Below are 17,211 nucleotides of genomic sequence, written 5' to 3'. Positions count from 1 at the left end.
GGAGAGTCATCAATAATCATGGCCCCTTGCTGGCCTCTGGGATGAGTAAGAAAGATGAAGCTGGTCCCCCTCAGAGTGAGGGCTGATACCATCACTAGAAGGGTGATGAGCTCACAACCAACGTGGTGCTTGGCCAGAGGGGTCATGTTCCTCCCAGAGGCAGGGTGTTTTCCCAACTGGAAAAATAGTTTGGAAACTGCTCACAGAAATGACATCATATCTTGGGAGCAGATCCTGCTGACTGGGGCTCCGCCACTCTTGGGATCAGAAAGTATCTCCGAGGAACCTGGGTGTGAGACTAGGAGGCCATGGAGAGAGCCTGGCAGGATGAGGCCGGGGACCCAGAATCTGAGGAGAAGCACCAGAAGGGTAGGCTGGGCGGCCTCATGAGCACCTCGTCCTTCCCCTGCCCAAAGCCATGTGCGGACTACCTTTGGTGCTAGACCACCCAGATGTCGGGCAGTGCCTTGCATGGTGGCGTTGCACGATGTGAGGTTCCCTGTTCTACATTGCAAGCCTCCCTTGTACAGCAGCTCACGACTGAAATCCTGCCATTAGAATACCTGGGAGCACAGTGCACAAAACTGTCATTATCCCTTTCCTTGTTAGTGTGAGTGAGCTCCAGGTTCCTTCCAGAGAACTGCCTTTAGAGAGACTGGGGAGAGACAGATTCATCAGTATACTAGCTCCACAGAGGATGGAAGGCGCTGCCCCGCAGAGACAGAGGCCCGAACAGGGACCTACTTGAAGTACCTGATCCACGCTGGCTCCTCCCCTTCCAGGGAGCCCTGCTCAGGATGGGCAGATGGTGGGCAGGAAGGCTGTCAAGTGCATCACTTGTGTCACCACCAAGAGCCCAGTGGGGTCCATGCCCCCCACGTCTGACAGCCAAATTCAAAGAGACCGACTCGGGGTGAGATGATGCAATGCCATCTTGTACCACGTTCTTCTCGTCAGTTTTCATGAAAACATGGGTCCTGGAGTATTTCCCCAGTGCTTAGTTCCACAGGTCTATGAGTGAAGCCCCCAGAGAAGCGCTGCATTCTCCACAGCAGACTCGGGATGCAGCTGGTACCCATGTTTTTCCACCACCCGAGCAGGCGTGGGGTTCTCTCTTCCTTTCAGCATCTCTCTCCCCCTTTCTTCTTGGTTCCCACCTTGCCTTCATCTTCCTTATTCTTTTCATCACAGTCAGCCAGCTCCCACTTCTGCATTCTCTGTCCCTTCCTCAACAGACTGACTTTCTTGACTTCTAAACTTCCAGCAGTGCCGCTCCTCACTTAACCAGATTCGAAGCCCTCCTGGTTACTCAGCAGAGTGGCTCCAGCTGTAGTTGGCAAAGTGAGATTCTCAAGGTTTCTCCAAGAGTGCCCTGACCTGTTTCTTATTCTAAAGTCCTGAAGACACTGGCCTCTTTACCTCAGCCTCAGGGACTCGGAGAGTGCAGCAGAAGGGCATGTCAGGTAACACAGTTATGAGCCTCAGCTGCCACGGCTGCTTCTGTCAAGGGAGAGCCATGTGGAGGTCCCCAGGTGGATCCTGCAATAGCACCTTGTTCAGGTTGGGCGCTGCTTCCTTCCAGAGTCCTCTTGACCCTGGACCTGAACAGCAGTCCATGTGTTTGTAGGACTTCTAAAAAGGCAAAGTTAAAAGTCCCCCTTCAGCCTCGACTCTGGGCATCCTAGAACTGGGGATCCTCAAATACACACCCTAATATGTACGCAAATACACATCCTGGAATGGTTTGGTAGAGAGGGGAAGAATCCCTCATTCTCAGAGATGCCATCTGAGCTAAGGAAGCAGGCCTGCTTGGGCAATAACATGGAGGACTCTGAATCTATTTGTCCTCCTGAAGACTCAAAACTACATCTGCCTGGTCCCTTACTGCTGCAGGGGCCGGAATAAACATGAGCCCCTAGGGTTAGCAGGAACCAGGACAAGAGTTGGCCTGTAGTTTATGTGGATCTGTGGTCGGGAGTTGCCCAGATACTTAACCAGGGCTTTGAGAGTGCTGCCCACTGAGCCAATCCTTGCTGAGGGCTTCCAGCCTGAGATAGAAGCTGCTTTTCATCCGACCCGTCTTCCTCTGTCTCATATGTGTGGGGAGATGCCTCGGATCTGTTTTTATCAAGTACACAATTAAAAAGTCACACTTCGGAAACTCTGTTGTGCGAACATATAGGCTTCTCCCAAGACTTAGAATTTTTCAGAGCCACTTTGAGATTGGTGGGGGTCATGACTCCGCCCATGTCCCCGAGGGAAGATCTGGAGGATTTAAAGCGAGTATGCGAACTTTCAACCTAAAAGAGCAGCCACAAAGGTTTGGAGATTCTGGAGCAGAGAGCCCCACATTTCTCAGCCCCCTGTTTTTGGAACACGCAATCCCAGGCTTGGAAAATGGCATTTTGCTGCGTGTTGGCAAGAAATCCTGCAGCTGAAACACTTCTCTCCAAATGTCGAGCATCTTTATTTATCCAAATCTCTCCACAGTGTTTGTTTAAAGGGGAGTGCTAGAGAGTAAACTAAATTTTACAATGAGCATATGGATGGCTATAATTGCTAAGGGTTTTTTTTATATATATTTGCTAACTGGCTATATATATAATTGTGTTTCTATTTTATAGATTTCACACCCTGAAGGCTGCTAATTTTTGCATGCATATGATTTTCACATGAATGGATGAAAATACTAAAATACTCTTCCTTGGATTGTCTAATTGCCCCAACCCTACTCTGGGAGCAGGGGTGGGTGGGGCCAGGGAGACCCGTTCTGGAAGCCCAGCCGTCCTCTGTCTGCTCATGAATTGGCAGAGTTGTCTTTCAAACCCATGGATGCTGGAACTTGTGTCAGAAAGAACTCTATCTGCTCTCCAGTGTTCTTCATAGTGATCCATTTTGACAACCTTCTCTTTGAGAATTTTAAATAACAGAAACAACATCTGCCTCTGAATTAGCTGGTAATGGGGAACATAGATCACAGAGGAGACCTAAATGTATAGTTCATCCAGGAAAACAAATACTTTGGTTTAGCCATTGGTTTCAACTTCCTCTCCCACCAAACCACCAACCTCATTTTTCATTCCTTCTCCCGCTCTGGCCCCAAGCGCCCCCTAGTGGAGACTCTTAGAAGCCAGAAAGTGGCCTGCAGTTGGGGCCTCGGGATTCTTTCCCCACTTAATAGGCAGAAGAGCCTAGGCCCAAAGGAAGGGAAGAACTTCTCAGGGTCACACGGGAAGGCAGTAGCAGTGCTGACACTTCCCAGGCACTCAGAACACATCCCACTGTGGGGGTTTTTCTGCCCTCCCCCATGGAATTTCACAATTTTGTCTGAGTTTCACAATAGCTGTCAGTTTCCTTCTATTTCTTGTTCCATCTTTTTCATCACTCAATAGACATGTATGAGGTGTGCAGAAGGGCATGGCTGGGTATCGTGGGAGAGTCAGAGAAATCTGTGAGCATCATAATGACAATGGTGGAAGTGTCCGCAAGGTACTTCCAAACTAGTCAAGGATGTTCAAGACCTCCGCAAGGTGGGGACGATGGGGGCAGTGCTGGTGATGAGCCCCAGCAGGATAGAGGAGATACCTGGGCTGCCTCTCCCTCGAAGCAGGAGGGCCCAGAGCCTGGAGGGGTGGAGAGGGTCCAGACGATAGAGCTGGCTCTGTGGTTAGGATGCACAGTATTGTCCTGGGCAGCGGAAACCCTTGCTTCAAAGTGCTTGGAGATGAAGAGCATTGACAGGCACTGGCAGACATGTGGTGTGCAGGAGAACACTGGCTCTGGAGTCAGACCCATGTGGGTTCCTGTCCCAGCTAGTGTCAGCCGGCTAGCCTTGATATGTCACTTAGCCTCTGGGAGGCCCACTTGAGAACTGGACACCCAGCAGGGTGTGGGACTCAGAAGAGGTTCCCACCAGGCCATGGTTTTCCTTTCCTGTGCTTCCTAATGAAGCAGAAATGCACCAGGCCCAGTTCTGGGCACAGGGAGCTGAGCCAAGTCCTGCTCCAGTGAAGCAAACACTCAGCTGGGAGGAGGCCACAAATACACACATAATATGTCAGGTGTCGGTGATGGTGATGAAGAAAAAATGGAGCAAAAGGATGGGGTGGAAAAATTCTGTTCACTGCAATGAACAGAAAGTCCTTTCCAAGGAGACAGCAGAGCCAGAGACGTGACAGCAGGCAGTGAGCTAGCTATGGGATCATCCAGGGGCCAGCATTCTGGGCAGAGGGAATAGCAGTGCAAAGGCCCTGGGGTAGAAGAGGGTCTGGGAGGAGGGAGTGAAGGAAGGGGAAGCTGTATGAGGGCAGGGAGGTGACAAGGGCCAGGTCTGCAGGGCCTTGCAGGCTGTAGGAAGGGCTTGGCTTTTACCCCAGTGAGAAGCTGCTGGAGGGGTCTGAGCAGAGGCCTGGCAGACTGTGACTATGACAGCTATATTTAGCCACCGGTTTTCATCCAGCTGCAGTGGCTCAGGGTGTCTAACAGACTGAGAGGTCAGTTGAACCCAAGTGCAACACGGTCTCCATGGCAATCTTGGCAGTCCCCCCAAGTCCTCGCAGGGAGGCCGCCCTGGTGGTCCCCCCAAGTCCTCGCAGGGAGTCTCACCAAACCCTCACCCTGGAGGTGGAGCCAGCAGCACTGTGCGTACTTTCTCCTTGTTGTCAGAGCCCCTGTCACCAATGTAACCCTCTGTCCCCTGCAGAGTTCCAGCTTCCAGTGACTGAGCCTGACATCAACAACAGGCTGGAGTCCTTGTGTCTCAGTATGACCGAGCACGCCCTGGGAGGTAAGTGCGTCCTCCCGGCATGGCATGGCACACCTGGGAGAACCCCTGGCCATGAGGGCACAGGGTGGGGGAGGCAGGGGGCAGGGGGAGAGAGGCCATGGGGGGCTGTTGGACCCTTGTCAAGCCACACCATCCACAGCACACAACGCCATACGCAGCGAGCCCCAGCACCCTGCTGCTGCTGCTCCTCTGGGGGTGACTCAGGGCCCTGGAGAGCACGCTGTTCCTCTTTCCCCAGAGGCCCCACCCCCCAGGGCACACTGGAGTCCCAGCCCCCTGGTTGTCCCAGCCAAATGCGGGCACTGGAGGAGTCAGGAACAGAAGACGTGGCTTTTAGTGGAAACTCCCCCCACAGCGTTGGATTCTTCCCTTCTCGGCACTAGCTCCCCCAGTCCGGTCCAAGCATATCCCAACGTGCTCTAAAAATAGAATTTCTGAAACCAAAATCCCTGCCTGTTTTTATACCTCCCTGTTCCAAATGGCTTCCACGACGCCCGGGGCCCCGCGGCGTCCTTCTGGGTCTGACAGGGACAGTCTAGTTGGATGCGTCTGTGCTGTGCGGGGCTGCAGCCCCCGAGGAGCTCCCAGAGGCGGCTGGGTCGTCCCACTGTGAGTTTGGCCTGCAGCCCTGCATCATCACAGCAGCCCTGGGAGGCCTTCAGTGCCCTCCTGGTACTAAACGGGTGCCTTTCTCGGGCTGGACTCGCTGCCAGCCCCGGGGATGTTTGGCAGGCAGAAGAGAGATGTCCGCCCCTTCCTGCCAACCTCCGGGGAGGCTGTGAGTCACGGCAATCCAGAGAGGCCTCCTGTGACCCTTCCTGACAGCCCTCTCCAGGCTGGACTGCTCACCCACCCCCAAGATGGGCACACGTAGAGCCACGACGTGTGCTAGCCGGTGGTGCTGCGGAGAAAGGCCGTCATCGGCCACTGCTCCAGAGAGCTTTGTCCTGCTGACCAGGGGTGTTTAAACTTTTAGTCTCTGCAAACGCAGTCTTATCCTGAGACCAAATATGAGGCAGATAAATGCTCTGTGTGGAGCAGAATACAGACCAGGATTGCACCCTCCTGATCTCACCTGTGCAAGGCTCTCCGAAGCCCGGAGAGAGCCTCTGCTCAGTACCAGAAGGGAGCTAGCTGAAGGCCTCCCAGGGCTTCTGACCAGATGGATGGTGGGGGACACGGCTCCCTCTGTGACCCCTCCCTCCTGGGGTTCCAGGGAACCCCACTGGCAAGCACCACACTCTCCCTTGGCCATTCAGTTCAGATCCTAGAAGCTCTGCCACCTCACTGGTTCACTCCTGGTACCTCTGGGGGAGATGCCACCAGCTCCTGTTCTCAGGTAACCAGGGAGACTGGGTCAACATTCTGACAGCCCCTGAGGCATGATGGGACACAACCCAGAGCTCCATCTGCAGATGAACCTGGATGGACAAGATTCACCGGAGCCACACACAGGATGGTCATTCAGCCTTGAAGACGCATGAAGTGCTGTTCCATGGCTGAACCAGCACAGCGTTATGCTAATAGGTGAAAAAGCCAGACACCAAAGGCCACACGGTGTGTGATTCGCTTTATGCAAAGTGTTCAGAGTAGGCAAATCTACAGAGACCGAAAGCAGATCAGTGGCTGCCAGTGTTTGGAGGGAGGTGGGAATGGAGAGTGGCTGCTAATGGGCACCAGATTTCTTTAGCGGGGTGACAAAAATATTCTGGAATTAGATGGTGGTGATGGTCGCACAGCTGTTGCTCAAAACCACTGAACTGTATGCTTTCAAAGGGTGAAATGTGTGGTATGCAAATTATATCTCAATTTTGTCCTAAAGGGAAGGCCTCCAGGCCTGAGACTTCAGGCCAAACTCGGCCCCGTTGCAGGCACCCAGGTGCCCTCCCACCTGACACCTGACTGGGGCTGGCTTAGGGGGGACTCTGCTCAGTCCTACGTTGCCTGTGGGAGTCAGCAAGAACTGGCCACTCCCCCAGGGCTTATAGAGCTCAGATAATTGGCACCTTATAAGCTCTTATCAATCTGCTAAATACTAACATCGTCATCATTAGTAGCAAGAATGCCAAATACTCCTTCTTAAAAGGAGGTTTTCATTGAAAAGATTTCATTTTTTAGCTTGTTCTTTTATTTTTACAGGGAACCTCTGTGAACTGATTTTGTTTTTTGCTAATGTTTTCATCTTGTTAATCTCCTAAGCCTTTTTATTGCTGTGTTTTTTTCTCAATAATCCTTTCTGGGGGGAGCCTTATAAGCAGTTTCCTGAGCAGTGGGTGCAAAGTAGGTTCAGGATGGCCTGGTTAGGTGCAGTGGCAGTGTGCCCTCCCCGTGTGACAGCACCTTTCTGCCGGCCGACCCCTGCCAGGCGCCAGGGGAGATGACCTTGCTAGGGACAGAATTTCTGCCAGTGAATGAAGTCATCTTACAGGAGGACAAATGACTGGGGAGAGGAAAGCAGAGTAGTAAAATATGCTCCTCTGCGTGCATCTCATGGAAAGAGCAGAGAGGTATCCAAGTTCCTGGGACACCACATCCCAGGATGGCTATTCTAAGGCTGTTGGGCCTGTCCTTTCAGGACGACATCTCTGCTGTCTGTTCCTCCAGTAACTGCTGCCCTCTCAGTGTGGGTCTAAGCTACTTTTCTCTGGCCTTCTCTACCCATCTCTTCTTTTCCCTGCCATGCTCCTCTGATAGGAGCTGTGAGGACGCCTGGAGGTGGGGGACGGGGTTGCCTCTGCCATCTTGATTTGTGAGTCTTGAAGGCTTTCTCCTGGCTCTATATGGCTTGCTTCCGACAGGTGTTCAGGAGGGCTCAGTGCCAGGCATGGCCATTCTCCTCCTCCCACAGAGGGGTCGTATGGGCAGGAATGTTTACGGCCTCAAAAACGAGGCCCCGTCCAGCAGAACGCAGTCCACAGTGAATCAAACTATTAGGAGGAACGCCCGGTCCACCTTCTGGTGTCCTGAGGTTCATGCATCGCCTCAGCCCTTGTCATTCCTTCACACCTTCTCTCCTCACTTCTTTTTGGACTTAAAACCCCACTTATAGTGGGGGATATGGGGACACTGTGCAAATCAGAAAAAGGCTGCACTTTCTCAAGACACTGTTCCATCTTTCGTTTGAAGTTCACCATAATAATTATGAAGCCGATGATGACTGCATGCGAATGGTGCCCCTTTGAGTTGTGCAGTGCGTGACTTGGAGCACTGGAAATGTTGAGTCTGCACTAAACCGATTGGTTATTTCTCTGCACTTGAATACCCATCATCAACCTCGGAGGGTGAGGTACAGGGATAGAATTCCATGAAAATGCAGCTTGGGGCTGGGTTAGTCGAGATTTCCTTGCTTGCAGATCCTTACTTTGACAACTGTGAAAGGCTGGCATTAATGAGCGGATGAGTGAGGCTCAGCGAGGTTGTCCACTGCACTTCACAGATGACGGAGTGGCCTCCACACCCTCACCGCACCCACACACACACACTCGCTGTTCCCCCACTACTAGTTACCGTGGCAGAGCCAGCACTCAAGAGGCTAAGAACTGATATGCTCAGAAGGTGGGAGAGGAATGCACACCCGGGGACCTCCAGGATTATCATCTGAAAGTACAGATGCTCACAGGGCTGTTTGCTTCCCTTCTTGAAAATCTCTGAAAAAATCATATAGAACTTAATACACACACACACACACAGAGTACAAGTAAAACTGGGGAAATCTGCAAGATGGGTAGATTACATCAACATCAGTATATAATTCTGCAAAATGTTACCTTAGGGGCAAACCCAGAAACAGGGTGCTGTTTCTTGTGTGGACCTACAGTGATCTCATTAAAAATATGAATTAAAGAAACAGTTCTCCTCCCAAGTCCCTGCTAGCAAGATGCAATTCTGGCACCACCCATGAAGAGGTCAGACCATGCAGTGAGCTCAGGGTTCCTCCATGTCACTTAGGTCCTCCAGTTTTCCCTGAACGCTCAGCCACACCCTCTCATACCTGAGCTCTGCCTATTGCATATGGATGCACCTCTGCTAGACAGGGCTTGTGATGCAGAGGTTTAGACCAGGACACATCTACTGACGTATGGATATCAGCAAAACCAGGGAGGCATACTGCATCCCATCCTAGCTTTCAGTTAGTGGTCAACTGAACTTAATCATTTCTACCTGCTATGACTGATCCATGCCTCTTTCTGCTCACTGGAGAAACTCTAGCATGGACCATTGTAGGGACCTCTTAACTGGCCCTCCCGCCACCAGCCATGCCAGAGAAACCATTCTGAAGTCAAATCTGGTTACTACTCTACCATTTATAAATCCCCAGCTGCCTATGTCCAAGCTCCTGTTCATAGTACCTGAGACCCTTATTATGGTCTGATTCTGGGGATGCTCCCATAGCTCCACGTGAAAAGGGTTTGGGTGGCCATCGGCTCCCTCTGTGGCCTGGCTCACTCATGGCCTCTCCTCTCTGACAGGCATGCTGTCCACTTTCTCGGTTCCATTGATTCTCTATAACCCAGACATGACATATGCTGGATGACCTCAGCACTCTCCCACATCCATTGATCTTTCAGTTCCAGGTTGGGAAAAAAAAAAAAATCTCACTCACTGGTATCTCTGCCTCAGATTAGATTCTTGAGACAGAATCTGGATCAATTTGGGTCAGACAGATCCCCCTGGTCTGCTCAGTTGTGATGGGTCAGAATTACCACCACCTCAGGCCAGATCTTTCTCTGTGAAACCATCCTTGACTTCCAAGGGCAACTTAAACACTCCTTCTTCCATGTTCCTGCTGTGTCTGGTTCATGCTCCATCAGAGCACCTATCCCTCATATGTCTCTGACGATTTACATGTCTGTGTCCCATCCAGGATATATATACTTGAACTGAAGGGTGAAGATTAGGTCTTTCCAGCTTGGTTCCCAGGTTCTGCATAGTTCCTGGCAAAAATAGCTATTTTGAGTGGATGGGTCTGTGGAGAATAAGTGAATGGATGGATGGATGAATTTAACCCTTATCTGTCCTCAGAGACTGGGAGGTCCAACATGCATGATGCTGGAGTTGGTGGGCATGTACGGAATTGCTTTACTCACCTGTGCCCATTGTGGCCTCCTTTCTCTCCCAGACGGGGTTGACCGGACCTCCACAATCTAGAAGCTGAAGACGAGAGTGACCGCGCTGGCCGTGAAATCAACTGCTGCGGGTCCAGTGTCAACCATCTTCAGGGTTGCACAGAATCCTCCAAGATACTTTGCAGCCCTTTTTTTTCCCCTGGTCCCTCTCCCATTTTGATTTTGTGAGAGCGTAGGTCGTCCTTGTAAACATATCAGTAGACCTGGGATTGGTTATTTTGTCATTTGTTTCTGTCATGGAATGGCGTGGTGTGGGGCATGGGGAGGGGTCTCTAAGGGAAACATAGGACTGGGAGGAGGTGGAGGGAATGCAAGTGGCTTCCTGGATGGAAATGCGGGTTTGAGGGGGAGAGCACCGCTTGGAAAGAGATGAGAGATGCGGGAGGGAGGAAGATGCCCCTGCCTTGGGAGCCTTCTCAGAAGCCTACCTTTGAAGTCAGACCCCAGGAGGAAGGCATGGATGCCCGCGACCAAAACGCGAGTGACGGCGGCTCGCTCTTTTATGTCTCCTCTGATTGGATTCCCTGAGGCCCCTGCTTGAAATCCAGCCGCAAGAAGAAGTCCACATGGCAACTGGGGCAGTAAGGGAGAAATCCGCTCCAACAAAATTTCAGATAAACTTTGATTTGTGTATTGTTTACATAACAATTTTAAAGGGTACATAACGTGTAAAGAGTTGGGATAGAACTTTTCTTCATACTATGGTTTTTGTAAAGGATTTGTTGATAGGGATTCATTTTTTTCCTCTATTTTTATAATAGCAGCAGGGTTGTCTTTTTAAATGGCTGCCAAGCTCTGCTTCTCGGGAAGAAGGATGCGGTCACGTAGGCCTGAGTGGTGTCTCCCACCTGTGGGTGGGAGGAGTGTGTAGGTGGAGTTGAGGATGTGGCTGGAGTGAGCGGAGCACCGGGGGAGGGCGCCACCATGTGGTCGGTTATGGGATTGCGTGCAGTCACCTGGCCAGTCGGAAAGAATCTTGCTGCCCTTTCTGTGATGAATTTGCTTCTCACCCAGAGACACCTCTTTCTCCCCACCCTACCAGGGGGCTTCATCCTATCGCTCCTGGCCACACACACACACACACAGGTGGGTACAAGTTCTACTGGAGGAGAAAAGGCAAGGATGGATTTTTTTTCCTGGAAGGAGGCCTTAATATCCAGATGATAAGCTCAAAATACCACTTACGGGGGATTGCTCACAGGAAGCCGAGCCTAGCCCCCCCGCAAGGTTTGATCACCCACCGCTGAGGAAAAGGAGAGGAGCAAGGTCCAGTAGCAGTTTATAAACGGTCAGTCAGCAAGTGGCAGAGAGCCGCGGGGAGATGTTGCAGGTGAGCCGCGGAAGGTGATGTGGGAGAGGTCGACTTCATGATGGACATGAAGGTTCTATTACAGACATCAGGGAGTTGCTGTGTTGTGGGCTGATTTATCTACCTACAGGGAAGGGAGACAGAACTGCTCCTTACATGGTGAAAGATTAACAAACTATGCTACCACAAAGTAATAGCTCTATTTCTTAAGGGCACGAAAGACTATGTTTTGGAATTTGATGCAATGGAGGGTATTAGAGAAAATCCATGAGGAGCCGTGCTCTGCGCTGGAAAATTGGGTTGTGTAAATGATGGTGTGCCAGCTCAGCCAGAGGCGAGATCAGGGAGATGGTAGGAGGCCTGTTTACTGAATGGGTGAGTCTGGTACCATTTTTTTGTTTGTTTGTTTTAGCAAAGTCAGAGTTGAAATTTAAGAGATCAGACCATGAAAATCACTGCATTTGCTTAGAGTTATTTTTTTAAAAAATAAGTTAATGAAGTAAATACACATTTACAAGGCCTTAATGAAATCCAAACAGCTTTCTTCTACCTTCAAAATTAAAAATGTACACCCAACCCAACCTTGGATGTTGTGAGGCTTGTGAAGTCCTTTTAAGGTCTAAAATGTGGGAAACATCTTAGCCACAGAGAGCCTTTAGCAAGCTCAGAAGGCTTGAATCCACAACATCCTGCATTGCATTAGGGAAAACAAAAAGCTCTCCTTGGGTGACAACTATGTTCTAAAGATGCAAATTCATGTGCAGAAAGAGGCAGCATTTTGTAGTTGATTTTTTTTTTTTAACCAAGTGCCATTAACATTCATCCTCCACATCCCTTTTCTAAGCAAGCTTAGGGTTACTTGGGGAATGTGTTGGGATGGACGATCATGTGTGAGCCAGGAAGAACAGGTCAAAGATGTTGAAGGCCAAAGGCAAGACCAGACGGTTTGCGAAGGTGATTTTGGATGCTGAGAATGTTAATAGAAGAAGAAGCAGGGGTATTAACACATCTCGTGGAGAAGTGAGAGAGCATTCAAATCTGCTGCAAAACACATGTATCCATAAAGACTCGGGTTGTTCAGAAAACAGATTGTGAACACAATCACATTAGCGTGAATCCTTTAAAAGGAAGAAGACCTTAAAGCATTTGCAAATCTGAATTTCTATTTATTCCTTCACTGAATATAGAAACAATGGTTATCTGATTATTAGAGATATTATTTTGGATATGTTACTTATTAACTTGCTATGGCTGGTAACCATGATAAAGTCTGTTATTAATAACAACATAATTCTTTTTTTAAAAGAAAAGCTTATTTTTCATTGACTGTGTATAGATTTATCTACTTAGTTGTGTTTTGCTCTTAGTGTTTTAATTTTTTTAAGTTGAGCGTTCTGATAAATTTTAGGAGCCTGTCCCCACCTTGTTTTGAGTCCTGTGTTGACTGCAGGTATACAGCTCAATCTAAAAATCCTAAAGCAAAAGAACTTTATTTATAAAAAAAAAAAATCAAATGGTTGCATGCATAAGGCTGTGAAGTCAGATATTTAGTAATAAAGCGGCAGTGCCTTTTTTTGTATTTACCCATTGATCCCCAAATGCAACTGTTTTATATTAAGTAAATAGTAAACATTAAAAATCTCAGAGTAAATCTATTTCACTACATGGGTTTTTCCCCCCTTGTTCTGATTTAAGCAGTGTGTATGTGACATCTCCGCACTGTCCCAGGGACAGTGGCATTCTACGATATTCTTATCATGTGTGATGTTTTATTGGTGCTCTTTATTCATAGTGGTTTCTTGCCAGAAACAGTAGGAAGACACACATGAATTGTGTACAAGAATTGAAACATTGCTGCTGATACGTTTTGTTTTGTTTTCCACATGCTTTTTGAGTTTCACTTTTTTAAACCAAGGGCCAGCACGCAAACTAGCTGCTGCTGGGTCTGCCTGCAGAGGGCGGCTGTTGGCACCAGGCTCTCCAATCCTGTGTACCACCAGTCCATTTTTGGCACTCAGGATTAGAGCTACAGCTGGGCCCCCTCTCCCATTCCTCTGAAGAGACACTGAGGGAAACAAGGTTTTCTTTTGAGGTGTCATCGGCTGCCTTTTGCGGAATGGGAGCCTTCTCTGGGTCTTCTGTTCTTCTGGCCCTCTCTCAGCTCCTGCCAAGTGCAAGGTTTGTAGATGTTCGCTCCCCCCTGGAACTGGGATCTTCCCAAGAGCCTGGGCAGGGGGCTGAGCTGGGTTGAAGGTGTAGGCACACAACCAGAAGGGCCGTGATCGGGGAGAGGCAGCCCCCATCGCGTTGGTCCTCTGAAAATGTCCTGGGCAGGCGGCCCCAACCCTGGTGCAGGAAAGCAGCCTAACGAAAACAGTCGGGTGTGCCTGATACAAGAAGGCCCTGTGGAGGGAAAATCTGCACATGGGGCTGTGATAACACTAATGTTGATTTTTTTGTTTGTTTTACAAGTCATCAGAGATGTTTGCAAAGTGAGTTTTATTTTATTTTTTTTGTAATTCCTTTATCTTTACTTAAAGGTGAATGTGTATTCCTCTGGGAGGAATAGGAAGAAAACAGGAATGTTAATAATGTCAAACAGAAGACTTCCTCCCTTATTAATATATAACCCTCATGTATTTATGCCTAATGTAAGCTGACTTTTAAAAAGCTTTCTTTTGTTGCATGCCCCGTGCAGGCATCCCTATTGTACATGCATGCCTTTCGTCCTGTTTTCCTGTATAAAGTTAGTGAACAAAGAACTATTTTTGCCTAGTTCATGTTGCCAAGCAATGCATATTTTTTAAATTTGTCATATATGGAAATAGCATGTTTGTTACATGTAAAAGCTTTACTGATATACAGATATACTAATGTTTGAAGATGCTGTTCTTTGCAAGTGTACAGTTTTCAAATGTTGTTACCAGTGAAACACCCTTGTGGTTTAAACTTGCTACAATGTATTTATTACTCATTTCCTCCCATGTAACTAAGAATCATGGCTATATTTCATATCAACGTTATATTGAAAGTGAAGGGAAATGATTAATACAAGGTTTTGTAACACTGGTGTGTGTCTTTTTTTCATTTTTGTCAATACAATTGATTAGAAAATAAGCACTGAATAAGCCAGCCAGGAAGAATAAGCCTGACATCCTGTAAACTATTCCCACCTGACCATTCTGTGAAAGCTGTATCTTCCAACTATGAGCTACGTTTTTTTTTTTTTTTAACAAAAAGGTAGGGAAAGAGGTGTTAAACATTTATGCAGCTTGATCTGTGCCCAGAGTAACCAAAAAATGTATCACCTGTCTTTGGGGCGTGTGTCTAAATAAAAGCTGGAACCTTGCAGGTGGTATTGTTTATAGCTTGCTCTCCACCCTCAGTGCCTTTGAAATCACATTTTACCGCATAACCACAGCATAAACAATAGCCTCCTTGGAGACCTGAAGTTTTTAACTACACATGGCTTGAATCTCATTTTAATCCTTTCAGTGTGATGTTTATTAATATGAGTTCTAAATAATGAGTCAGTTAAGCATATGGTTGGAGAGACAAACCTGGGTTTGAATTCTGGCTTCAGCAAAGTGAGTTTTATTTTTTCTAATTCCTCTCAGTTTAATTCGGTCAGGCAGTCGTGTCCGACTCTTTGCAACCCCATGGACTGCAGCACCCCAGGCTTCCCTGTCCATCACCAACTCCTGGAGCTTGCTTAAACTCATGTCCATTGAATCAGTGATGCCATCCAACCATCTCCTCCTCTGTCATCCCCTTCTCCTTCTGCCTTCAATCTTTGCCAGCATCAGGATCCTCTATCTTTACTTAAAATTCCTCTATCTTTACTTAAAAGTGAATGTATATGGGAAATTCCCTGGTGGTCCAGTGGTTTAAGACTGAGCTTCAAATGCATGGGGACAAGTTTTGATCCCTGCTCAGGGAACTAGATCCCACATGCTGCAACTAAGATCTTGCACAGCCAAATAAGTAAAAAAAAAAAAAGTGAATGTGTATTCCTCTGGGAGGAATAGGAAGAAAACGGGAATGTTAATAATGTCAAACAGAAGACTTCCTCCCTTACTAATATATAACCCACATGTATTCTCTGGCTGTGTGATCTTGAGCAAGCTACTTAACCTCTCTTAGCCTTGGGTTTGGTTTGGGTTGGAAACTACGATACTCAAGGTTTATGTAGTTAGAAACCTAGTCCCAAAGAAAAAGGTAAAGACGAAAACATGGGATACAGACATTATTACCACCAAAACCCAAGCAACCACAGCTCCACATTGTGACAATGACCACCCGGAGACCCTTTTCTCCAGGCTCAAGCTGCTCAAGAGGCTGGAAAAATCCAAAATGATCCCTGGAAATGTGAGAAATGCCTTGTAGCTGAGACGTTAAATGAAATTCCTCCCAAAGTTAAATTCCCATAACCCAAATGGGCTGTATCTCAGTGTGTGACTCAGGGTACTGTGAAGGGGAAAGGATAGTGTACAAGAGAAAAGCTGAGCCTCACTTGTGAAATACATGGAATGAAGGGAGATATGAGAGTTGTGAGATTAGAAGAACCATAAAGGGCTCAGCACAGTATGCAAAACGGGTGGGCTAGCAGTTTATATCGGCAAAGCTGTAGCTCTTTGTTAGTGATCTTTGTAAGGGAATCCTGGAGAAAATGTTACTTAAATAGTAACGTTTTCAGGACTCCCCTAACAGCCCCTCCCAAGAAGAGATTTAATTGCACTTATTAAAGGGGTATTTATTAAATAAGTGTTCCTATTTAGGGGGCTGGCTTGGAAGAGGCTTCAGTGGGTTTGAGCCAGGAATCCAGAAGGAGCACAGATAGGTACAATCCGCTCACACTCCCCGTGCTAATGAGAGCTCAGCAAGGGGAGTGCAAGAAGGATCCTTGGTCTGGTCCCTTGAACAGACACTGCACCTATCTGAGGCCCTGACTCCCGATCAGCCTAAGAACCTCTTGTCCCCAGAGGCTGAGGGGGCCTGGGGGTATTTAGAAGCTCATCTATAACCAAAACTTAATCCTTCTCTGGAACGCTGACTGGTCAGTGTGATCTGCCCCTCCCCACCCCGCCGGCAGCACAGTGTGGCACCCCACACCCTGTCCAGGCCCCCTTCCCAGCTGCCACACTGGAACGTGGAAGCCGGGCACCCATCTCACAGACACCATTCCGCTGGCATTTTCTATTTTCCACCCACACCTCACAAAATTTTAAAACAATCCTTCCCCTGGGCATCTCTGCCTCTGGATCCTCACTTTACCACTCTAGGATGGTAACACTAGCTCAGTGTTTCTCAAACCATCTGTGAATTTTAGTTGTCAGAGGTGACTGTTTATTTCCAACCCAGAGTTCAATTCTTTTTCAAAATTTGAGAAAAATAAAAAAATTACAATCCCCCCCTTCATCTCACACTAGATTCAAAGGACAAAATTATTCTGTCAATTTGCTAAAAAGTAGTCCTGTTCCTCTCCCTAAGTTCTGGGGCCAGCCTGTAAAATCAGTCTGGGAGACTTGCCTCAAGATGAGACGGTAGAATCCCTGAGGTCAACATCTCCTCTCCCCAGTGCCTGTGGCATGGCAGAGGAGTGACCATCAGGTCTGCCGGATGCCCGGATGTTGACTCAAGAATGGAAGTGCTTTTGTTCACTGGGCATTTCTAAGAGCCTAAAACACAGTTGTTGAGAAAGGCGACATGTTGGAACAGGAGGATCCAGAAGGTAATGGGACCAGTGGTGGGAGGTTAGAACTCGCTGAAACTGTTTGGAAATGGGCCACCTGAAAGAGCACTGTTCCCATGAGAACCCTGAGCATGGTTTTCATGCTTCCCACTCTCTGTTTCTGGCTCAGACGGATAGAGAATGGAGGGTAGCTTCTCTGTGTGTGGTGGGAGGAGGGATCTGTCTACCTATTAGGATCACAGGTACGTGAAGTAGGAAATGTGGGTGCCTGGGAAGTTGGAAAGTTTGACAAATGTCA

At 48.3% G+C, this 17,211-nt stretch overlaps 1 protein-coding gene across 3 annotated transcripts in view; it reads left to right on the top strand.

The window, feature by feature from the left end:
* SAMD4A (sterile alpha motif domain containing 4A) overlaps positions 1–14,290 on the top strand; it is a 232,701-nt gene extending 218,411 nt beyond the window's left edge. For all 3 annotated transcript variants that reach the window (XM_055435955.2, XM_055435953.2, XM_055435954.2), the window contains 2 exons: positions 4,703–4,786; positions 9,906–14,290. In XM_055435955.2, coding sequence (XP_055291930.1) covers positions 4,703–4,786; positions 9,906–9,934 — 113 coding nt within the window. In that variant the 3' untranslated portion in view covers positions 9,935–14,290. The remainder of the gene's footprint in view (positions 1–4,702; positions 4,787–9,905) is intronic.
* The last annotated feature ends 2,921 nt before the right edge of the window (positions 14,291–17,211 follow it).

Source organism: Moschus berezovskii, chromosome 9 (assembly GCF_049115385.1).
Source record: "Moschus berezovskii isolate FMDL1 chromosome 9, NW_MosBer_1.0, whole genome shotgun sequence".
Classification (NCBI taxonomy): domain Eukaryota; kingdom Metazoa; phylum Chordata; class Mammalia; order Artiodactyla; family Moschidae; genus Moschus; species Moschus berezovskii.
The sequence above is the reverse complement of the archived record's forward strand: the minus strand, read 5'-3'. Positions and strand labels throughout refer to the sequence as shown.